A 25,045-nucleotide genomic window follows, 5' to 3' on the forward strand; every position below is an offset into this window, starting at 1 on the left:
AATTATATCAAAAGTATAATTGTATTTTTCTCAAATCTCATGAGACATGAATGTAATTTACCCCCTCAAAAAAAAAAAAAAAAAAGTGCTGCCAATATCATCCCAATTTTTTCTTTGAAAATCCACTCTTCATATTTTATTATGATTTTAACCCATAATAAATTCTAATTTTATCTCTATCCCTAACCCTACCCCATCTAAACCCTGTCCACCACCCACCATCTCCAGCTTCGGCCATCCTCTCCTACTCATCCTTTGTTTAACTCATTTTTTCACTCCCTGACAACCCTGAGCACAACAGAAAGAGAACGCAACAGAGAGCTTAAGAGAAAGTTGTGTGGGAGAAAAATAAGAAAAAGAAGGGGTTCATGATTGTAGGGAAGACTTCAGAAAGGGAGTTGCAGTGGTGGGAAAGGCTAAGGACTTGCGGGATTGTGTAGGGAGTGACGGGGGGTTGTCAGTGAGGGATACAAAGAGCTGAGAAAAGGTGACAAAGTGATTGAAGGTGGCGACAAAGAGGTTAGGAGTGACGGGAAGGGTTAGGGGTAGTAGCTAAAGTTGGTACTGATGGTTGGGTGGTGAGTGTTGGCGGGGATAGGATTAAGATTTTAGAAGTTTATGAATAATTTTGATATAAAGTGGAGTGTTCAATTTATTTTATTTTATTTTATTTTTTAATTTATAAAATTTGAATTTTTGAGCTAGGTGTACATTGAAGTTGCATGGCCAAAGAAAGGAGATGTTACAATGTACACCTCTAAAAAGGCGAATATGGTATGTCTTTCATAATTTTTTCATAAAATTTTATAATTTAAACTCAAAATGTTACAACATTTTCATTACAAAAGTCATAACTTTTTTTCATTAAAAAATGTCATAACAAAATCTCAAAGTGTCATAACAAAAATCATAAAATGTCATAACATTAGGGTGTACATCATAAATTCGCTATTTATAAGTTTATTACAAAATGTCGTAACATACATCACAGACAATCATAACGTTCATCATAAAAAATCATAATTTTTTTTACAATGTGCATCATTTGAAAGGGTGCACATTGTAAATTTCTCCTTAATTATAATATTATTTTGGTTATGATTCAAAACGTTTTTAATTATACTTTATGTGATATTTGGTTATTATTATTATTTTTTTTTTAGTCATGACTTTAAAGTCCCGTTTGATTTCTCATATTGGATGTGAGGGTTTGATAAGGATATATAATACCGAAGGATAAAAATGAGATATAATATATTATAGAATATGAGATGCATTATATATACTGTAGGGTCACTTATATTATGTTTGATTAAGATATGATATAGAATGAGATAAGAGGAGAGTGCTTATTTTTGACATTTAGATGAAAGATTGGTATTGCATGTCCCTCCTTTTACATCATATACTATCCAGACTCTATATTTGGAGCAACTAAACACGAAATATAGAGAGACAAGAAAATATATGAAACCCATCTTATATTATATCCAAATCCATCCTCATATTCCACTACAACATTTTCTTAGTTTAGTGACATTTGAAAGTGCCACAAAACTATTCTTCTAATGACATTTTTTGGTCTTGTGACATTTTGAACAAGTGCCACTTCTATCGGTGCCACGGTAGATACTTGCAAGTGCCACTGCACCATCATGACTGAAAACTTTTAATGACATTTTAATGTCATGGTAGATATTATTTGTGGCACTATCAAGCGCCATTAAAAAAAGAGTTAGTGACACTTATAAGTGTCATTGCACCATCAAGACTAAAACCTTTCAGTGACACTTTAATGTCACAGTAGGCACTATTCGTGACGCTATCAAGTGCCATTAAAGAAGACTTGCAATCTAAAAAATGCCACGATATGGATTTTTAATGACGCTTATTATGCCACAATTGATATTTATAACACCTTCATAAATGCCACTAAATCCAATTCATTTGTGCCATTAAATAGATATAAGTGCCATTGGAACTTATTTTAATGACACTTTGCAATGCTACTATCACTACTACAAAATGCCACTTATATATTTTTTTCATTGACACTTTTAAAAGCTACAATTATGCATGCGTAAATACCTATAAAAATAGAATCAATTTTATAAACAATTAAATATTAATTGCCACATCATATATTAATTTGGCATCCATTCATCCTGTAATATTTTCATAATAATAAACAAATATTACCACCATAAGATCATCACATCAAAAAATAAATAAAAACCACAATCAATTATTTATTATTGAAATATAAATTTATTTATATTGCAAAAAAAAAAATCCCTTGCCAAAATTATTAAATATTCTACCACACTAACAAAGTTAAAGCAAAAACGTGCTAAAAAATAATTATTCCAACCATAAGTTCTAAAAAGCCATAGTGATATGCATATTCCGGAGTGAAAAATTATCAAAAATAAAATCAGTTCCCAAATTCTCAACCTCACTTGTATAAATATTCTCGGCTAGCATCCATAACTTGTGAAATCTGCATCCAAAAAATAAACATATGAAGGTAATTGAAATTATATTAAGTTAATATAAATTTGTTAAAAAAATTAGTATTTACGAAAGAAATATACCACAAATGGAGCAGGCCAAGCAACATGAGCTCCAATAGCTTGTCCAATTGTTTTGACAAGTCCATATGATCGGATCAAGCTCTCATTAGGTTTGATTGGCACTTGAACATGTATCTCCCAATAGTCAGGTCCCAGTTCTTCCCCTTCTACTTCTTTAGATGCATCTGTGCTTTTAAGTACTCCGATTGCAACTGTTTCTGTTGGCCTAATGATACTTTTTAGAACAACTATATCTCCCACCTGTAAATCAAGATTTAACTACTTAAGTAATTGTATATTTAAAATTAAATTGCTAATATTAAAAAAAAAACTAGTACAAAGTGCTAGAGTGAAGATGATCACAACTGAAAGTGATATGGATTTCTCTAGTAGATAAGCAAGCCAAATGCTTTAATCACTTAATTGGTTCACTACACTACAACAAATTATATAAAAGTAACAACCGTAAAGCTTTGAGACATCAGGATAATGGATAATTGGGGTATAATCTGATAGAGCATTATGTGTGAACATAGCAAACCCACTTTGCAATATGCCGCTGTGATTTGCTAAAAATAGATGAATAATACGAAAAGAATAAATAATAAAGTACTATGTTAAGTGGCGTTTGGCAAATGCTTTTTCAATGGCCAAACAGGAGCAGCTTAAAGAGATCCATGTATGTGTGTTATCATTGCTACCACAATTCTCACAATAAAGCAGAGACGGTTGGTAGTTGATTAAGAGGGAGTTAAAGCTTCAAGTCAATTATTGGAATCTCTATATACAAGTCTTAAAGTCAAGCAACTTGCTGAGAGCATCTATGGTAACTTCTGTTTAAAAAAAGAAAAAATCAAAGTTGAACAGGTAACAACTGTAGGACAGATATGTCCATGTAAATGTATAGAAAAGATGAGTTGCTACGATTGCCAGTGAAGGTGAAGTCTGATGATGATCTAGCAGCAGCTGCTGCTGAAGCTGCTGATGGAAGGCCAAGCTACTGCAAGAGATAGGTTTTATCAGGCATTAGCAGGAGGCCAATTCTGAATATAAAGAGTTATGAAACAGTTTTCCTAGTTTGAAGAATTATATACGAATAAATTGATCGTTTCTTATCTTTTTTCTTTTTTTTTTTTTTTTTTTTATAGCTTCACCTTTTGTGTTGCAAGAGTAGACTCTGTTGCCTAACAGAATTTGCATCAATTTAGAATAGGTTAGATGTGAAAATTAGCATCTTTAACAACCAGAAGCATTTTGATTAGGTTAGTGGGTGCTTTCTAGCTACTCCCTATTGTGATTCAATGTAATTGAGGGATTTGATGCTTCCCCAACCAAAAACCTGAGTGATCCAATGTAATGGTTGAGTATAATTGTTAGATATTTCACGATTTAATATTATTTTATTTATTGATTTTAAGATTATTTTATTTATTTATTTCTATTTTTTACACGTTAAAGGCTTAAATTATCCGGAAAGATACATTCTTATTTTAGGGGAAGAACTGGCTTAAAAAATCAACGACAATGACAACCATGAAGTATCTAACAATGTCAACCATGAAATATCTAACGACCATATCAAACAATAGCTTAAAAAATCAATAACAACCAAAAACACCAATCAATGACAATGACAACCATGTCCATTATCAATATCAGGATCACCTAACCTCAACGATATAAGTCAATTGTAATTGTGCAAAATGACAATCAACTAATTACTTTCAAGCAATATTTTGAGAGAGTCAGAAATAGCTCATGCGGGTAATAAATGATGGAAAGATGTCTTGTTAAAGCTTTAGAAGAAAATTAAATTAATTTTTTTTTTTTAAAATAACACAAACTTCGTCATGTCATGATTTAGACTATGTAGCACATTTTGTCTAGATTTAAATAATGAAATTTATGTCCGCAATATTCATTCCTTGGTTAATTGTAAAATAAATGTTGCATGCTATTCTAAAATAAAGTTGGAAGTAATGTGATCTATATGATTAGCTTTTAGTAGGTACCTGAGTAAGAGAAGTATCTTGTATCGATGACAAAGACCATGCTTGATGTCGAGCTGCCATGTCGAGAGGAGTAGAAGTTGTTGTGGCCTAACCAAATTTGAACTATTTAATGTTACAAACACACACACATAGATATATGTATGCATATATAAGTGTAGGAAAACATTAATTAATTATAAATTCTATTAAAAAAATTACCTGATTAGATGTGTTTGTCAAGTTATTCGGAGTATGTTGAACATTGGGAACTTTGGACCTTGGCTCCGAATTTTCAGCGTCCATAACATCCATTGTTGTGTCGTGGTTTGCTTTATGACTAGATGTATCTCTCCATAAATTAGACGGGGAGACACCTAATCCATACATGCGAACTCGTCCATGTTTTTCTTTACCCATCACTTGTCCAAATGCATCATTTGGGCCCTTATTTGATAAATTTGCATTTAATGTTGTCCTCTCATTCATTTCATCCTATAAGGTTGCAAAAAACATAACTTAATATATACATTTTAATAACTCAACACTATAATGTGGAAATTTTAACTAATCTACAAGTTCAAATGGACATAATTATTTGGTACATACTATCATTGCTTTCGTTGCCTCAGGAGTTCCTGTCTCCTTTATATAACATACTTTAAACATGTGAGCACGAGTTGGAGAGTGTCCCAACTTACTTTTCTACAAAATAATATTTTCCAAAATATAAATTATATCATTATGTCACATTATGTATACCTTATCATATTAAATATACAACATGAAAAGAGGAATTAACCTGCTCCTTTCGAACACGTGGAAAACTTTTTGTTCCAGTAGTATGATTATACTTTCGCTCTGCACGACTTGCTTTGTTTTTATCACTTTGTGCCTAAAATTACAAATGCATAAATTAATGGCGTCCAAACTACAGCAAGTAAAATAACATATAATGATCAGATCGAGTATACCTTTACTTCTTCGATGGCCCAATACTTAATAAGGTGTTCCCACTGATCAGCATATACTCTACTATCTTTATAATGCTTTTGTTCGTCAAAACTCAAGTGGTTCTTATATTAATTTTTCTTCATGTTTGCCTTCCAGTCTTTTAACTTCTTACCAGAGCACTTCATAACCCACTTCCTAGCATGACTTGGAAGATCAAACTTTGACTGAAAAAAGAGAGAGAGAGAGAGAGAGAGAGAGAGAGAGAAGAATACAATAATAAAAAATTAATCTTCCCACATAAAAAATTAAAATTAAACAAAATTATAAAGAGTGTTGTTTTAATCACATTACCCATGTTTACTATTTTTCACATGTGATCATCTTTCGCACAATATTGTGTCATTTACCTGTACAAGTGCCCATATGTGATCTTTGTAATGTTCTGGGACTTTATGCCAATTCTTGTAAGTGAGTGGTGCATTTTTCCCATCACGCACAATAGTTCCAATGAACGATGACAACTTTGTTGCCAATTTGTCATCAGGTTGGCCAAGTTTGTTCCAATTGACTGTTAGGCGCTCATCATCACGAGTACCCCAAATATTACGCATTTGTGTGGGACCTCTTGTTTTCTTTTGTCCACTAGCACCATCTAGTTATAAAAAAAATAAAAATAAATAATAATACTAATATTAAATTATATACGAAGAAATAATAACATTGTTATAAGGTTTGAACTTGCATACCTGCATTATCATTGGATTGACTAGAATTTGGCTGTATCTCAGATGAAGTTGACTCACTAAACTCACCAACATTGCCTGAGCGAAACTGAAGATATGGGTCCATAGGCTTTTTGCTTTATAGATGAATCCTAGTATGATTCAAGTAAAATAGACAAATCAAATTGTAAACTTAGAATGATCCAAATAAATAATTTGCAAATGAACAAAATACTTGAAGAAAATTAACAAAAAAAAATTTGTGAATTCACCTTTATTGCGTTGCTATCTTGGTAGTGACTAAATGTAACATATAGTCTCATAAATATTTTGTAGCCACATATGAAAATCACATAGTTAAATTAAAAACGCATTATTCATTCTTCAAACAATCAATTAAATTAACAAAAACAATGATAAAGAAAGAGAACAAAATGAAACTATAGAATTGTTTTCAAATATAAATAACTACCAATGTTCAATAAGTTTAACAGTCACATAAGATCTAATTCTTCCTCATCTCCATCATCATGAACATCGTTGTCTCTTAACACCTGAGAAAGTGGTGCATCTGCAATTGCAGCAGGCATGTCTGTCCGAACCAAATCAAAGTTATTGTCTCCATCACCACTTTGTGTATTGCATACAACACTCTGCAAGTATGCCTCCACATTGTCCACAGAAGACCCCGCATTCATATCATAAAAATCTCTCGGATTTATCTTGATAGCAACTTGCCAATCTTTGTGTTTCAAGTCTTCTACATACATTACCTGTTCTGCTTGAGAAGCCAACACAAAAGGCTCAGCATCTTTCATTAATCGTGTAAAGTTGACTAATGTGCAATCTTTATCTTGTCTTTTCCCTGATTGTGACACCCAATCGCCTTTAAATAACACGACCCTCTTCCCAAACAAATAATCTAACTCAATTATATCTGTTAACACGCCATAAAATGTAACATCTCCAGAGACCGGATTTCCATCTCTACCACTTGCAAAGCTTCGTGTTTTTGCCGTGACAATAATCCCACTATTTTGAGTTTTCCTCTTTCGCTCAATCTCCTTAGTATGGAACCTAAAACCATTTATCAAGTATCGCTTATATTTTGTGAAAATTTTATTTGGACCATGAGCCAAACATCTAAGCTCTTCAGTTATTTGACTATCACCTGCATTATGCAATTCCTCAACCTGTTTTCAGACAATTGATGACATAACTTTTGTAAGTGTGGAATGAAATTGAGGTTAATATCAAATCAAATTTTAAGGAACTTCAAAACACTGCTTACATGTTTATCAAACCATGTTGGAAATGTTTCACTATGAATGCGATCAATGGCCATTTCACGAAGACGTGGATTTTGTATGGAAACAAGTCTACGGTGTTGTCTGTATGCCATATAAAAGATTTGTGAGGGTGTGGCAAAAGAATGTAAAATAATAATAACAATAATAATAATAATAATGAAATTGATTACAGATGTCGAGTGTCTTACTCAATAAATTTGTTGACCGTCTCACAATTAAATAGCACATATCGATGTGCCTTTTCTTTTGTGCCATCATCCATTGTGTCTATCATGCCCTTACCTAATGGTCGGCCAGGCATTGAGAAAATAGATAATCCTTCGGTACCATTACCCCCCTCATCATAATTTCGAGACATCCGGTTGAATCGTGTCTCAACACCTTCCATATACCTCGAGCAAAACGTCAAGCATTCATTTGCAAGGTATCCTTTTGCCATACTACCCTCCGGTCGACTTCTATTTCGCACATATGACTTTAATCTACTCAAGTACCTATGTTTTGGTAAGTTAAAAAAACAAAATTTTGAATGATGTTGGATAATAACAAAAGTAAAATATAATAATGATGGTAAAGAAATATGTGATTTAATATAAACTTTACCTCTCAACAGAATACATCCAACGATAATGCACAGGTCCTGCTAATCTAGCCTCAGATGCTAAGTGAACCACCAAATGCACCATAATGTCAAAAAAGTTAGGGGGAAATATTTTTTCAAACTTACAAAGTGTTATCGGAATTTGCCTTTCAAGACGCATAAAGTCTTGTGCCAAACCAACTTTAGAACATAACTCTCGAAAGAAATTACTCAACTCAATCAAAGGTGAAGTTACATGTGAACTCAACATTCCTCAAATTGCTAAAGGGAGTAATTGTTGCATCAAAATATGGCAATCATGACTTTTAAGTCCAAAGATTCTACGCTGCTTTAAGTCGATGCACCGTGAAATATTCGCTGCATAACCATCAGGAACTTTAACAGTCTTCAAAAATTTACAAAAAACATCTTTTTCTTGTTTCTTTAATGAGAAACAAGGAGGAGGCAAGATGGTTTTATTTGCTGCATTTTCTTTTGGATGGAGTTCAGGCCTTATACCTTGAAGTTTCAAGTCAAGACGTGCATTTAGATTATCCTTTGTCTTCCCCTCTAAATTCAGTAGTGTTCCAAGCAAGCTCTCACATACATTTTTCTCAATGTGCATCACATCAAGATTGTGCCGCACTAGATTATCCTTCCAATATGGTAATTCAAAGAATATGCTTCTTTTCTTCCAATTATATGGTAATTCTGGATTAGTACTCATCTTTCCATAAGTGATATTGAAGCCATGTAACATATCCAACACCATAGAACCAGTTAAAGGATTGGGTCCAGTTCTTTTTTCTTTAGTACCATCAAAAGATCGCTCATCATCTCGAAATGCATGATGTTTGTCCAAGAATCGACGATGACCCATGTAACAATGTTTTCGGCCATGCTTCAACCACTGGAAGCATGTGTCTTTGTGGAATGAAGGGCATGCATACTTCCCTTTAGTACTCCACCCTGACAAATAAGCATAAGCAGGGAAGTCACTGATAGTCCACATTAATGCTGCGCGCAATTGGAAATTTTGTTTAATTGATGCATCATATGTCTCTACTCCATCCACCCATAATTCCTTTAATTCATCAATTAAAGGTTCCAAATACACATCAATATTATTTCCAGGTGCACTACGACCAGGGATAATCAATGATAATAGAAAATTGGTCTGCTTCATACACATCCATGGAGGCAAATTATACGGTATAAGAATTACAGGCCAGGTGCTATACGTGCTGCTCAATGTTCTGAAAGGGTTCACACCATCACACGCCAACCCAAGTCTAACATTTCTACAATCTGCTGCGAAATCAGGATGTAGGTGGTCAAAAGTCATCCAAGCTGGAGAATCGGCAGGATGTCTCATACAACCATCATTGGTGCGACCTTCTTTATGCCACTTCATAGATGATGCTGTTTTGGATGACATGAATAACCTTTGTAGCCTTGGTATCAAAGGAAAGTAATGTAGAACCTTAGAAGGTGTTTTATAGCTGCCTTTTTTAGAGGATGCCTCGTTGCCTGAATCATTTTGCTCTGTTATATACCTAGATGTATGGCAAACATAACATTCAGAATCAGTTTTGTGCTCATTCCTATACAACATGCAATCATTGGGACATGCATGAATCTTCTCATAAGTAAGTCCTAACTCCATGACTATCTGCTCAACTTCATAAACAGTGTTAGGCAGTGTTACACCCTCTGGGAATGCCTCCTTCAATAACTCTAATAACATGGTGAACGATTTATTACTCCATCCGCCTAAATTCTTGATATGAAATAACTGAAGGATGAATGAGAGCTTTGTAAAATTCCTACATTGTGGATAAAGCTCCTTTTGTCCATCATGTATCAACTTGTAGAACTTATCTGCTTGTGGATTTGGTTTATCTCCCAAATCTTTAGGGTGGTCTTCATCGACTCTATCATCGTCATTTGAGATTCCAAATGCCTCGTGTACTAATCCATGTGTATCAATATTTAATTGTGGCCTATTCTGCATGTGCGTATCAAGACCTGTTGTAGCAACAGATGATGCTTCACCATGTAAAACCCATTTAGTGTAACCCTTTGTGAAGCCATCACATACTAAGTGATCATATGCAACTGACCAAGTGACAGGAAGTGTAAGTCCACACTTGATGCATGGACATATGATCTTATCCTCATAACTTGCATTAGTAAATGCAAAATCGAGAAACATGTCAACTCCTTTCTGGTATGCATCACTTAATCTTGATCGATACATCCATGTCTTATCCATAAGTAAACAATCTCGATTAAACAAGTGTCCAAAGTGTTTCTAGAACATTAAAAAATGTATATATCAATAACAAGTTTTTGTAAGTTATGATTGACAAGAACAACTAAACTTTATTTTGCAAGAACTATAAGATACTAACAACAATGTAGAACATAACTCTAATAATATATTGGTGCATGACTATAAGCCAACTCATGTCAAGAGAAAACATGTAAAAGAATTTAAGTATTACAAAGTCAATGCAAGAAATAAATTGTTCTCAATTTGTGCAGTTAGTTCTGGTTGTTGTTCTTAAGCGCAACGGGTTGATTTCTAAGATTAGATATAGATGAAGACATCTACAGGGCTTAGAACATGTAAGCAAGCAACTAACAGTTAATAATGTCTAGGAAATTATATCTAAATATAGGCCCACTTCGCATCTGCTATTCCTCCTAAGTATAGAACTCTAATGAAGAACAGATATGGGTATCAACTTTTGATATTAATTCATTAATTTGTTGTCCTAAATTAAAATGTTGAGATTCTTTGTTAGAATTATCTTCTCCTGTTGATATCTTTAAACAGTTGACTGCTAAATTTAGTATTAAATCAACTATAATATTACACTGACTACTTACAATATTAATCTGGGAATTACTTCATGTTTCTGCACTATGTATACAATGAGAGTATAGTGTTCCACAATGGCATCCTATGCTATAAGCATGTGTTTTAAAATTATTATAATATTTTAAATACTTTGGTCTGTCTAAGTTCTAAACCTGCATATTTAAACTTAACAAGTTGTATGAATTTTAAAGTATCTTGGTATGGATCTATTTGTTTATCAAAAAGCCTATCAGGCCCAATGGCCTAATCATCTCAACAACCACTGCTAGAAACAGATGAAGACCAAAGCAGCACCAGCCTAACTCCTCCAGAAACCTTGGCAGAAAAATCAAGAAGAAACAAAAGGCCAAGTCCAGCTAAAAAATGGTCAACCTAACCAGAACCAGGAAAGCAAAATCCAAACCAGACCTTGAGCAGTTTAACCAGTGGCTCAACAACTATCTTAATATTTTCTAATTTTTCTATGGTGAGTTCATTAAGATTACTTTGTAGGTTGAGCTGAGTAGAATGTCCAAGCCAAGTAAGTACAACAGTTTGTTTCCACCAAAACCTAACAAATAAACACACATACAGATATCCATTGAACCAATATGAAAGATAGCCAAATTTTTCAGAAGAAAAAGAATGTACAACCATTTATGCTATTTTAGAACACTTAAAATTCCCACCAATAAACACAACATCAGAAAAGCATATTACTAATTCATACAAGTATGCAAGGTGATGAATTAGAGTCATATTGATAAGAATAAAGAAAAAAATGTCAAAATTAGTGCGCAAAAATATTAGTGTTGACTTGAAAAATTGTCAAGATTAGTTTTAGCGAAGTTGCTTCAAGCAGTAAGCAGTTAGCCTTGCTTTGAAATCAAATATCTATAGAGAAATAATAATCGTTAACCATTTTGCTGGGAAGCCTTTTGAGATAAATGGGCATAGTTCTTGGTGGTATGCTTAATAATCTTCCTTGTCACCACTCTATGTGCTGACTTGAAATCCAAACAAATCTTAAGAATTTACTTGGGGCTTTGTAGGCAATAGTTAAACCAAATATTGGAATCCAACATGTCAATTTATTTCTCCACTTTAAACTTCAAATATTTAAAATCTAAATTCTTTTTGAATTTTTCTCAGAATATAATTCCTTTCAGTTTTCCTTTGGGATCTTTGTATGTTTACTTAGATTGGAGATTCAAAGGCAGCACAAACTTTTTCTAAAAAATTGAAAGAGTTAACCCAATCAAATACATTTTTAAGAATGCAAAAGGGATGGTGCAACTGTTAGTAATTTTTTTTTAAATTTATTTATTTACTTATTTTTAATGTGATGGGATCAATTATTTATGTTATGAGATCAACTCTTAGTTAGATGATATATAATTGATTTTTATGTAATGAGGTCAATTATTTATTTATTTTAAAATTGTGACTTTCATTAGGGTCATTCTTTTTTTTTTTTTTTTATCGGCAAAGAAAATCTTTATTGATGAATGTATGCAAAAAAGATACAGGACATCAATAAGGAGGAGCTTGGAGCTAACAGAAGCTCCAAGCGCCAGTTGGTGAGAAACCAACAACAAAACAAAAAAGAAACAGAAAAGAAGCATAACAGACTAACAAAACTTCACCCAAGCTACACAGCAGGGTAGCACTACAGACTATAGCATCACCAATCCACACTACTAACAAAAGCTGAACAAGAAATGAGGCGTAAGGAACAAAACCACTGCTGCTATCAATCCGCTCTACTGATAAATCTGGACAGCAACTAAACCGTAAGGAGCAGAACCAATGACTACAACACTGCCAAGCAACACCCAAGATTGCAGAAAAGAGAGCAGAGCAGTCTACACAACAATCAGGTATACACGACAATCAAACTGCAGATCAGACTACACAACAATCAAATTGCACAACAGATCAAACCTGCAGCAGCAGCAACAGCAAAACCACTAACAGCAACACTGCAGAGGCGTTCACAGACCAAAATGATTTTACCAAAACAGAACTGACATTAGAAGCAGTCCCTAGCAACACGAAATAGGACTGTTCAGTGGCACCCACAGACCAAAGTAGAGCAACAGGCAGTACATTATATTATCATTGTGTTGGTTTTGAGAAAAATTGATTTTGATTTTACTCTATTCATAATCTTTCAATCTGCTTATGATTACTATGTGTATGCTAAGAATTGGAACAAGTGGGAACAAAACTTAAAAAACTGGGTACTAATTGATTAGGAGGAATGCTTCATGTTATGTTTTGACAACGCTCTTGATTTCCTTTTAAATAAATGAAGTACTAATTTAGAAGGATTGTTTTTGTTCTATTGAGATAAGAAACGTCTTCTATCTCTTTCTTATACTTTTTCTTATACATGGTTGGGTTGCTGCAACATTGTGTTCTTACTGCCCAGGTGAAGAAACCACACTGTTTGTCCTACCTAGGTGCTGCCACTGCCACAGCCACAATATTGTTGTGCCCAGATTTTGTTGTCAACAGGGGTGCTTATTATTTTAGACTCATTTCAGCCTTATAACAAAGTATTAGTGAACTGAATGTCATGTTGAAAAACACTTGGTTTGTCCATGGGTTGTTATGTTTTTGTTGTATGATATGGTGTAAATGAAGCGAAATTTTATATCAGTTTCCTCTGTGTGTATGTCCACCATTTAAAACTGCTGTAGGGTAACTGAAAAGGTTAATTTGAAATTTCCATAAAGCTGGTGAGAGATATGAGCAGCTTGAGTTTCATAAAAAAGTTGCCCATTCCCATTAGATGCTCCATGACACCTCATGGAAGGTAACAGCTATGTTTTTTCTATTTTTAATGCCAATGGAAAATGGTCCAGTGTTGTTACTCTCACCAGAAAACTATTTTGTTTGACTTCTTATGATGCCATCCTATAGGTGCCCTCTCAGACTTTATCATGATCTTTTTTGGCCTCAACACCCAATTATGTTTTGCAGTATATTTTGAAGATGTATTTTGGTTTTCATATGCAATTTTAGTGGGGAAGAAAAAATAAAATTGAAGGCATTAAATGATGTTTTAGCACAAACCAAACTTGGGTTTTGTTGATTTGTTCTAATTTGCTGCTAATCTCTCTTAGGATTGGTTCTAACTATTTGTTTCAAGCTATGTTGTTAGCTAACTGTTTGCAGGTCTTGCTGGCCTCTTTTATGGAGTGTGTTGAGTGATGTGAGCCAAAAATACTCTTTCGTGATTGACAATTTTATTTGTGGATTTAATGATATTTTTCATTGTTTATGCTAAAAATGTATCTTTTAATATAGTTGCGTACGATACAGTTGCTACGAAAGAAATAATTATAACTTCATTATCAAGTATGGCCCCATGTAGTTTTAATTTTTGCTTGTGCCACTGGTATGTTTCAGTTAAATCATCATATGACAGCATATGATAGTAAATTTTAGGCATAGCATGGTACCCCAAACATTGGATCACATAACTAACTTGGAAAAATAGAATTCATCTACCCATATCAGCAAATTATTATCCATAGAAACCCAAAAAAAACGTTTAAAAAAAAATTCATCAACAGCCACATAAACATTGAACAAATATCTAATATAAAATAAAAACAAAATCTAATAATAATGATTATTTTTTAAACTTTTCTTTTTCTTATTCATCCTTACAACAGGAGAAAAAAAAATAAAAAAATAAGAGCAAACTTATGCAAGATCTCATTGAGACATTTAAACAAACACTAGCATGTCATTATATAAAATCACAACATAAATACAATAATAGTAAATCACAATTAACCCTTGATGTCGAAAGATGAAAATTAATACATTCATAGGTTAAAAGATTAGATTTTCATATTGTATCAAGTTTTATACGAAGATCATAAATAAGAGAGAAAAATAGAGGTCTTCTGTGTGTGAGAGTGAGAAAGGGAGAAAGAATACCTAACAAACTCAGTAGATTGTTGAAGATGAAAAAACTGCAAATTTGTGGTGTAGATGTTAGATAAGAGTGGCGTAAAAGATGAAGAATGAAAAACCCTGGCTTCATTATTTCACTCCCGCCTCGTTATCCCGCCAAAACTGATTTTGCTTCACCAATTTTAGATTTGTTCGACTTGTGGATTGGGGTATCTCAGATTTGTTGGATTCGTGTATTGGATTGATTCACCAAAATCAATTTTATCCCACAGCTACTCTAATTCACTTGGTGTAGTTTAGTGATTTTTTTCCTTTGCTTTCCCGTAAGTCTCAGTTCCTTTGTTTTTATCAAATCTATAATCTATACTCTATATATGTATATATATATATATATATGGAGAATTGGTAATGAAGTCTTAAATTGGTATACCAAAAGTCAATTAATTTATTTATTATATAGAGAATTGGTAATGAAGTGTTAAACTGGTATACCAAAAGTCAATTAATTTATTACTGGTATACCAAAAGTCAATTAATTTATTTATTTTGAAATGATTTTGTTCACATTTTAGTATCAAAATAAATAAATAGCAACTTGGGTACTTACACTCTTAATTAGATTAATCTTAAGTTTGTATTAATTTGGTCTAATTGATAATACCGTTAGTATTTTTTACGAAAAATGATTACTAAATTGGTTGAGATTAATTTATTGATTTGAGCAAATCTATAATTTTGCCTCTAAAAGAATAACATATGCATTTTTTTCATTAAAAAAATGCTAACAATTAGGGCAAATTACAGTGTTAGTCCTTTATTTTTGGCTATTGTTTAATTTTAATTCCTGTAATTTCAATTAAATTGATTTTGACACTAAGTTTTTTTATTTTGACTCAAATTAGAAACTTTATCATTTTATCGGAGGCCAATTTCAAATTTTATTATATTGAGCTGAATTTATTTGAGTTCAATTTTGTAAATGTGGCTAAGTACAGTTGAAAAACATACTGTATTATATTGAGTTCAATTTATTTGTTTATAGTTATTTTGTGCATTTTAAAAATTTTGGAAGTATATTGGCAATTTTTTTTTTAAAAAAATGCCATTAGATAACTTGGAAAGTTTTTGACTAAGTGGCAGTTCTCAAAATGCCATGAAAAGTAACTTGCACCAACTTAGTTTAGTGACATTTTTTAAAAAATGTCATTGCTACTAAAGTTTAGTGGCATTTGTTGATAAATGTCACTAAATTAATTTCTTGTGTCATTCTTTTATAAAACGCCATAAAATCGATATGACATTTCTTTATCGAAATGCCACTAGAGCCTTATATGTTTGTGGTTCGGTGGCATTTTCTAAATGTGTCACCAAATATTTTTTTCATGGCATTTTCTAAAAACATGCCACTAATGTAGTGTCACTAAAATGTGTTTTAGTTTTAGTTTTGTGACACTTATTTATTGAAATGTCACTAGAGCCTTTTATGTTTGTCGTTTTGTGGCATTTTTCAAAAACGTGCCACTAAATATCATTTTTGTGGCATTTTCTAAAAATATGCCACTAGTGTAGTGCCACTAAAGTATGTTTTTGTTATAGTTTTGTGACACTTGTTCATTGAAATGTCACTAGAACCTTTTATGTTTGTCGTTTTGTGGCATTTTTCAAAAACGTGCCACTAAATATCATTTTTTGTGGCATTTTCTAAAAATGTGCCACTAGTGTAGTGCCACTAAAGTATGTTTTTGTTGTAGTGTTCGTCCCTTATATATAATAAACAAACAAGACCTAAAAAAAAATTAAATTATGACATTTGAAATAATTAACTCCACAAATATCAACATTCCTAGTATAACTCATCTATATATACACACATATATATTAACCCCATTGATCTACTTTAATTTTTTTTAAATAATGAAAAATGAGAGAAGAAGACCTTTGCCTGTTGTTAATAGCTAAACATAATATAATTGGTGGACCCACGTTAATTATCTTACAAAATGTTGATGTAGATACGTCCGTCCACGTATCAAAGTGCAGTGAGTGAAAAAATCGTAAGTTATAGATATTCAAAATTGACTAATGTTGTGTTTATCATATTTTTTTTATTATATTTTATTTAGGAAATATTGGTAGTAAAGAACAAGGTGAAATAGTTTGAGGGAAAAAAAAATTATACTCCTTTTTATTTGTAGTTTTTCTTTTTATTCTTAAAAATCGATGTCGACCAACGTGGTTGGCAAATTCGTTATCGTCGGAAAAGTCACCGACTGTAATAGTGGTGGATAAATAAATAAATAACATATACCCAAATAGATAGATAACTAGAAATAATATAATTTTTCAAATTATTTTTGTGCTTATGACTCTAAAATAATAAATTTAGAAATATTGTCTCAAAAATTTGAGAAGTGAACGGTATTATTTCAATTTATGAAACCTATCACGAGTTTTATTTCAATTATTCAAATAGTTGATTTTTTATACTATAATGTATAGATTATCAATAAAGAAATTAAATCTATCCAATAATTGTAGTCACGTTAATTTATGATATTTATTTATAAAAAAATTGATAAATATTATTTAAAAATTATACCATTCATATTTTGAGAGTCAGATATGATAAAATAATATGACTATATTTATTAGATCTATTTAATTTTCTTAATAAATAATTTATACGTTATTATTTTTTTAAAAAAATTAAAAAAATGAGACCTATCGTGGTTCCCAGTGGCCGAAAGAGCGCCGACTAGAGAGTGCTCTGCTTCCTTAAAAAATAAAATAAAAAATAAAACTAGAAGAATGGTACTGTTTGTTTTTGTTTTTGTTTTTGTTTTTTTGTTTTTTTTTTTTTTTTGTTACATCGGAAATAAATAAAGGCTCTGTTTGGAAGAGCTTTAGAATTGTGATTTTAGCTCTTAGTTTGCATATGGTATTTAGTTGTGGCTTTCAAAAATTAATTTCACACTCACTTTTGAAAACTTAGTTAAAAACGGAAAAATTTGGACTAATCGGTCGTCCGACCGGTTGACTGGAACAATGCAAATTTTTTTTTACACATTTTAATTTTTGTATATTGAATAAAAAATATTTTTGAATTTTTAAAAAAAATTTATAAGCTTTAATAGAAGTTTGAGTTATGTGTTTGGTTATGAGTTGTAAATTTTTATATCAAATATCATATGTCACATCAAAAATTTTTCACTCAATTCAAAACTCTTTTCAAAACTCTTTCACCAAACAAATTTTTCACACTCAAATAATAATTCCGAAACTCACAAACTCAAAATATAACTCTAATCTCAAATCATATTTAGAAAACTCTACCAAACGCAACAAAAAGTGTTACTGTCGTGTTCTCCTTCCAGCTTTATGCTTTTGGCAACATCTAGCATAAAAGATCACCATATAGTGTGCTTGGTTTGAGTTTTCTAAATTAAGTTTTTTGAAAATTGAGTTTTTTGGTTTTCGTATTCTTTTGTTTTTAGTAAATATTTTTTAAATATTAAACATTTTTTTTACTTTTTTAGATGCACCTTAGTTAGATGTATTTAAAAAGTAAAAAATTTGTGAAAAAATATTTTAAAAAATTAATAAATACATAAAAATAAAAAAAAAGTACTGAATTTTTGAATTTGTTTTGTATTTTTGGTATTTAGTGAATTTTTAAAAGATTTTTTTTACATTTTTTTTTTGATTTTTATGCGTATTTATGTTAGGTGTGTCTAAAAAGTAAAAAAATTGCTTAAAATGTTAAAAAAATTCAGTAAAAACAAAAAAAATACGAAAAATAAAAAAATAAAATTTTTTGAAAAGTATTTTTTAAAAAATGAAAACAATCAAGCTGATTGTGTTTTTAGAAAATGTACGAAACTGCCATTGCTCCCATTTCCAATGCAGTGTTGAGAAGATGTTTCTAAAAGAAGAAGAAGAAGAAGTAAATAAAGAGATAATTATAAATAAATAAAGGGTTTTATTTAATTTTTTAGTTTTTTTTATTAAAATTGTAAAATGTTAATTTATTAATAAAATTAAATTATAATTAAAGGTATTAGTTGTTGTCTATTCATATTATACTTAAGACTCTTGTATTCTTATACACCTAAGTTTTCTGTACACTTAGGTTTCTTGGCCTATATATACAGGCTTCTCCTATTGTAATTGATCAATTGAATATATATAATACATATTATTTTCTCTCTCTATTATTCTCATCCGAGCCTAGGGTTTTTTTTAACCTCATTTTCTTCTTCATCACGTTTTTTTTTTTTTGGCAGATTGCTTCCTTATGTTTCGACGCATCAAGTCCTTTTCTATTTCAACAATTAGCTTATACCATCTTTTTCGTTTCTTCAAGACGAAGCCAACGCCACCAGCCTCATCGTCATTCGAAGCTCCACGCGCCATCACACGCCTCCAAAAGCTTGGAAACGCATTGTCCCGTTTTCCAACGTGCCTCATGCGCCTCCTGCACTTGTCTCGTGCTATCGTGCGCCACAGCCTCATCTGCTAACGTGAGCCGCGTGTTTCTGACGTCAGTTGATGTCAGCCCTGGTTTCTTGCGCACCATTGCTACTGCTGCTATCGTGCATCGTGCGCCTCTTTGCTAACGTGCGTCGCGCACGCTGACGTCACCCTCTTGCTGTGACATCAACCCTAAGTTGACCAGACTGGTCAACCCACTTTGACCAGCCGTTTACTTGCCTTTCTAGGTGTGTTTTTGGCCTGTTCAGACTATATCCTACTTATTTTCGGCCTCCTGAATTTGCTGGTGGGTTCTGTCTTGGCAAAATCAACCTCTACAAATCACCATCTTCTTTTTTTTTTTGGCCCTATTTGAGCATTATGGATCGTACCAAGCACATCCACTCTGTTTTTGTCATCCTTGATGGGTCAAATTATGTTAGTTGGGCCCAAGCTCTCTCCAGCTTCATCAAAGGGAAACGTCTTTGGCGGATCATTATTGGTGCTCTTCCCAAACCCAACTAGAAGGAGGATGAGACTGACTCTGCCTTCGATGATTGTCTTGATGAATGAGAAAGTAAGAATTATCAAATAATCACCTGGTTCCGAGCTACCTCAGTTCCCTACATTCATCTCCAGTTTGGCCGGTTCCAGGATGATGCTCAAATTACTTCCCCTGCCAAAGCAATTTGGGATTTCTTGAGGGACCGTTATCAAACCACTGGCCATGCTCATCAATATCAACTGTTGTAAACTCTTCATCACATGTGCTAGGCACCCGGTCAGTCTATCAATGACTTCTGATCTCAGATGTCATCTGTTTGGGACCAGCTAGCTCTTTTTGAGCCTTCGTGGGCATATTTTGAGGATGCAAAGCTATTTATTACTTATCGGAATCATCAGTAACTATTACAATTCCTTATGGCTCTTCATAGCACTTTTGAGCTCGTATGTGCTTCATTGCTCTATCATTTACCCTTGTCCGCTTTAGAGCAAGCCATTACTAAACTATTATCAGAGGAGACTTGTTTTGGGACTCTCAAAACTCAGAATATGGATTTTGTTCTTGCTACACCATCATCACAGAGTTCCTTACCTTCACAGCCCGCTAGTTCATGCCAGTATTGTCTCAACCGTGGCCTGCCAGCCACTCATTCTTTTGTTTAGTGCTAGGTTCGTGAATGTTTGACTTGCCATAAGACTGCTCCCAGTCATCTTTAACGCTAATGTCTTCGAGCCCCCTCCAAGAAAATGTTTTCTCGTTCTGGTTATCAGTCCAAATCTGGCCAAGGTTCTCGCTTTGTTGTTGTTGCCTCTGAGGGTTCTTCTACTCACCACTCACTGATTCCGCAACTCCTTCATTCCCTATGAATGATGTTGAGTCCCTCATCCAACAGGTGCTTACCAAATCCGATACTCCTCCCTTTACTGCTTTTTCCGTGACTTCAGGTAATTCTCCCTGGTATTTTGATTCCGCATGCTGTAATCATATGACTTCTGACTCCACTATGTTTTCTTCTATATCATCATCGTCTTCTATCCCCATCATACACATTGCTGATGGTTCTTATATGATTATCCGCCACGCTGGTCACATTTCTACTTCTACTGTGTCTCTCTTTGATGCTTATCACATTTCTGCTCTTCACTTGAACCTTATCTCTGTTGGTTAGTTATGTGAACTTGGTCTAACCATTACCTTTTTTGCTAATGGTTGTTTGGTGCAGGACCCTTAGACGAGACAAATCCTTGGGATAGGCCGTAAGCATGGACGTCTGTTCGAGCTTATCCATCTTTGCATTCCTCGCAAATCATCTACTGCTGCTCTTTCCACATCATCTACTGTTGCTCCCATTGCTTCCTTTGCTGCATCTACTTTTTCATTGTCTTCTTTACAGCTTTAGAATTGTCGTTTAGGACATGTCTCTTTTAATCGTTTGAAAACTTTAGTTTCTAGTAGTCAGTTAGGCTGTGTTCGTCTTGAAGATGTCGATTGTTTATCTTGTCAAATTGCTAACCAACCTGCTTTATCTTTTAATAACAGTACTTCTATGTCTACTGCTCCTTTTGATCTTATGCATTCAGATATTTGGGGACCTTCCCCCACACCGACCATGGGGGGCTCAAGATATTTTATGATTTTTGTTGATGATTTTTCTTGTTATACTTGGTTTTTTCTTCTCAAAAATCGATCTGAACTTAAACAGATTTATTATGATTTCTCTACCATGGCTTGCACTCAGTTTTCTCGTACTATTAAAATATTTCGTTTTGATAATGCTAAAGAGTACTTGGATTCTGATTTTTTTTCTTTTCTTTGGGCTAATGGTATCCTATCTTATTGCTCTTGTGCAGGCACGTCCCAACAAAATGGACGAGCTGAAAGGAAGCATCGTCATATTCTAGACATTACCTGGGCTCTTTTCATCTCATCCTCTTGTCCTGAATAATTTTGAGAGGAAACTACTCTCACTGCCATCCACACCATAAATCGTGTACCTACACTTGTCATAGCTAATATTTCCTCTTACAAGTGCTTGTATGGTTCTCCTCCTGACTACACTACTTTTAAAGTTTTTGGTTCTACTTGTTTTGTTCTACTACTCAGTCTGATGAACACACTAAACTAGAAAACTTGCTCTCATCTTTATTGTTTTTTGGGGTATGGTATAGAACATAAAGGGTATCGTTGTTGGGATCCTATCTCCAAGCGATTTCGTATTTCCCGTCATGTGGTCTTCTGGGAACACAAAATGTTCTTAAATCTTTCCAAGTTTCACTTACCACAGTCCACCCACTTACCGATCTTTACTAATCTCTCTAGATACCTGTTTTCTAATGACTTTGATGCAGATTCTGACTCCATGCTTTCACAACCGCCTATGCCTATTGTCCATCCTGAGGATCCTGTGTCTGCTGATGGCCCTACACCTTCTCCTGTTGAGGCTTCTCCTCTACCAGAGCGTCATTCCATACGTGTAAGGTAACTTTATGTTCTTTTCCATGATTATATTGTTGGTTTCGCTGCCTTTTCCTCTCATGAGCCTACTTCCTATCAAGAAGCTTGTTCTAATCCTATTTGATAACAAGCTATGACTGATGAATTGCAGGCTTTCGATAAAACTCATACTTAGGATGTGGTTGATCTTTCTTTTAGCAAGAGTACTGTTAGTTGCAAATGGGTTTACAAGCTCAAGACTCATTCCGACGGTTCCATTAAGCGTTATAAAGCTTGCCTTGTCGCCCGAGGGTTTACTCAAGAGTATGACATTAACTATGAAGAAACATTTGCTCATGTTACTCGTCTTACTTCCGTTTGCAGCTTGCTTGCAGTGGCTGCTGCTCGCCACTGGAGTCTTTATCAGATAAATGTCAAGAATGCATTCCTCAACGGTGATCTCACTGAGAAAGTTTATATGCAACCTCCTCCTGGTTCTTTTGTTCCATCAAACAAAGTTTGCAAACTTCATCGTGCTTTGTATAGTTTGAAACAAGCTCTGCGCGCCTGGTTTGCCAAGTTCAGCTCTACTATTTGTGACTTTGGCTTGTCCTCTAGTGCCCATGATTCTGCCTTGTTTATACATAAGACGGAGCGTGGTACTATTCTCCTTCTTCTCTATGTGGATGATATGATTATCACTGGAGATGACCCCACGGGTATTTCTAGTTGCCAACAGTTTCTTTGTCGTCAGTTTGAGATGAAAAATTTGGGTTTGCTTAGCTACTTCCTTGGCTTGGAAATTTCTCAAGATTCATTTTGTTACTTTCTTACCCAGGCTAAGTATACTTCTGATCTCTTGGCTCGTGCTGGCCTTACCGATTACAAGATTGCCACTACTTCTGTTGATCCTCAGAATCATCTTACACCTCTTGAAGGTTCCCTATTGTCTAATGCCACAAAATATCGTTAGCTAGTTGGCAGTCTTGCTTATCTCACGGTTACTCGTCTAGATATTCCTTATGCTGTTTACATTGTCAGTCAATTCATGGCTGCCCCTCGTTCTTCGTACTATGATGCTCTGATTCGCATTTTGTGTTATCTCAAAGGAACTTTATTTCATGGTCTTCACTACTCCGCACAATCTTCTCTATAGCTTCATGCTTTTTCTGATGTAGATTAGACGGGGGATCCTACTGACCGTCTCGTTCCACTACTGGGTTCTGCTTCTTCTTGGGCACCTCTCTTATTGCCTGGCGTAGTAAGAAGCAAACTCTTGTTGCTCATTCTAGTACCGAGGCTGAGTATCGTGCTCTTGCTGACACTATTCAGGAGCTTGTGTGGCTTCGTTGGCTTCTTTCTGATTTGGGAGTTTCTCATTCTTCTTCCACCAATCTTTATTGTGACAACCAGAGTGCTATTTAGATTGCACATAATGATGTCTTCCATGATTGCACCAAGCATATTGAGATAGGTTGCCACTTCATACGTCAGCATGTTACTAGGGGCATTGTTCGTCTTTTCTTTGTTACCTCTGCTGAGCAGACTGTCGACCTCGTCACTAAAGCTCATCTTCCAAGACGCTTCTCTGATCTTCTCGCTAAGCTCAAGTTACTATCTGCCTTACCACCTTGAGCTTGAGGCGGGGTGTTAGTTGTTATCTATTCATATTATACTTAGGACTCTTGTATTCTTGTACACCTAGGTTTCCTATACACGTAGGTTTCTTGCCCTATATATACAGGCTTCTCCTATTGTAATTGATGAATTGAATATATACAATACATATTATTTTCTCTCTCTCTACTATTCTCATAACAAAAACGATCGTCGCTATTCGAACTCTTGACATTCTCATCATCACATCCTAAGATGTGATTATAAGACCACTAAACCGAACCCAAGATTTCAAATAAAGAATTTCAGTGCAATACTTGAGGTTGCTCTACTTTGTTTTAGGCCCTGTTTGGTGGCGTTTTTTTTAAGTTAAAAGTTGATAATCAGAAAGGAATAGCTAAAAGCACGTCAACCCTAACTTTCAAATAATCAATTTTTTTTTTCAACTTATTTAAGCTATTTCTGCCTAATAAGCTATAAGCAGAAGTTGCACTAAGCGGTCTGGCACAGACTCCCCAATCAAAATAAGCTATAATCACTCCAAAAGCTGTAACAAACAGTCCCTTAGTCACGAAAGAACATGACATTTTTCGACAATTAAAATGTTTGATTGTAAAATACAATGAAATGAAAATATCCAGTTTGTGGGCGACTAAAATGTTTAGCCGTGAAAAATAACGACGACTAAACTATCTGGTGGCTTATGGTGACATAAAATGGCGGTTAATATGTAGTCGCTAAATGCATTATTATTAGCCGCTAAAATGTTTTAGCGACTAAATATTTTAATCGCTGAAAAATAATTTCATTTTGATTTGATTACTTTTGTTGACTAAATCTTTCATTGCCAAAAAGTGTCTGTTGGGGACTAAGTTCGTTTTAGTAGCCAAAGATAAAATAATTAGCAACCAACGTAAATTTAGTCGCAATTAACTGTTGCCGACAAGCCTTCGGCAATTAATTGGGTGACGAAAAACTTAAATCGTCATTGACTTTCAATGGCTAAAAAAGAGCCTTCGACAACTAAAAATTTGATAGCTAAAAGTATAATTTCTCACCAAATTATTTTATAAAAAAATAAATCTTATCAATAA

At 33.7% G+C, this 25,045-nt stretch overlaps 2 protein-coding genes and 1 long non-coding RNA gene across 3 annotated transcripts; all 3 read right to left on the reverse strand.

Annotated features, from left to right (window-relative positions):
• Positions 1 to 2,366: 2,366 nt before the first annotated feature.
• LOC145814010 (uncharacterized) lies at positions 2,367 to 4,685 on the reverse strand. The gene is made up of 3 exons (XM_082910479.1): positions 4,586 to 4,685; positions 2,595 to 2,834; positions 2,367 to 2,500 (listed from the first exon to the last, which is right to left on the reverse strand). Exons 1-3 carry the CDS (start codon positions 4,643 to 4,645, stop codon positions 2,456 to 2,458), a joined length of 345 nt encoding a protein of 114 aa, XP_082766605.1. The 5' UTR covers positions 4,646 to 4,685; the 3' UTR covers positions 2,367 to 2,455.
• A 543-nt stretch (positions 4,686 to 5,228) lies between these two features.
• Positions 5,229 to 6,435, reverse strand: LOC145814228 (uncharacterized). The gene is made up of 3 exons (XR_014357571.1): positions 5,923 to 6,435; positions 5,536 to 5,739; positions 5,229 to 5,456 (listed from the first exon to the last, which is right to left on the reverse strand). It is a non-coding gene; the product is annotated as an uncharacterized LOC145814228 (long non-coding RNA).
• A 1,966-nt stretch (positions 6,436 to 8,401) lies between these two features.
• On the reverse strand, positions 8,402 to 19,339 carry LOC145814078 (uncharacterized). The gene is made up of 5 exons (XM_082910604.1): positions 19,269 to 19,339; positions 12,938 to 12,975; positions 12,699 to 12,858; positions 11,423 to 11,564; positions 8,402 to 10,441 (listed from the first exon to the last, which is right to left on the reverse strand). The coding sequence occupies exons 1-5, from the start codon at positions 19,337 to 19,339 to the stop codon at positions 8,402 to 8,404; spliced, it is 2,451 nt and encodes an 816-aa protein (XP_082766730.1).
• Between the last annotated feature and the right edge of the window lie 5,706 nt (positions 19,340 to 25,045).

Source organism: Camellia sinensis, unplaced genomic scaffold (genome assembly GCF_055761805.1).
Source record: "Camellia sinensis isolate YWXY unplaced genomic scaffold, ASM5576180v1 Unanchor1, whole genome shotgun sequence".
NCBI lineage: Eukaryota > Viridiplantae > Streptophyta > Magnoliopsida > Ericales > Theaceae > Camellia > Camellia sinensis.

What these genes read in the sequence shown, in the direction of transcription:
- LOC145814010 (XM_082910479.1), bottom strand. Translation starts at nt 4,645, where the DNA reads ATGGCAGCTCGACATCAAGCATGGTCTTTGTCATCGATACAAGATACT. An exon ending in AAGATACTTCTCTTACTCAG is followed by an intron (nt 2,835 to 4,585) that starts GTACCTACTAAA and finishes CTTGATTTACAG; the next exon opens with GTGGGAGATATAGTTGTTCT. An exon ending in CTTGGCCTGCTCCATTTGTG is followed by an intron (nt 2,501 to 2,594) that starts GTATATTTCTTT and finishes TTTTGGATGCAG; the next exon opens with ATTTCACAAGTTATGGATGC.
- LOC145814078 (XM_082910604.1), bottom strand. Translation starts at nt 19,339, where the DNA reads ATGGCGCGTGGAGCTTCGAATGACGATGAGGCTGGTGGCGTTGGCTTC. An exon ending in TCATTTCTTGTTCAGCTTTT is followed by an intron (nt 11,565 to 12,698) that starts GTTAGTAGTGTG and finishes TTTATTTGTTAG; the next exon opens with GTTTTGGTGGAAACAAACTG. An exon ending in CACTGGTTAAACTGCTCAAG is followed by an intron (nt 10,442 to 11,422) that starts GTCTGGTTTGGA and finishes TTAATGTTCTAG; the next exon opens with AAACACTTTGGACACTTGTT.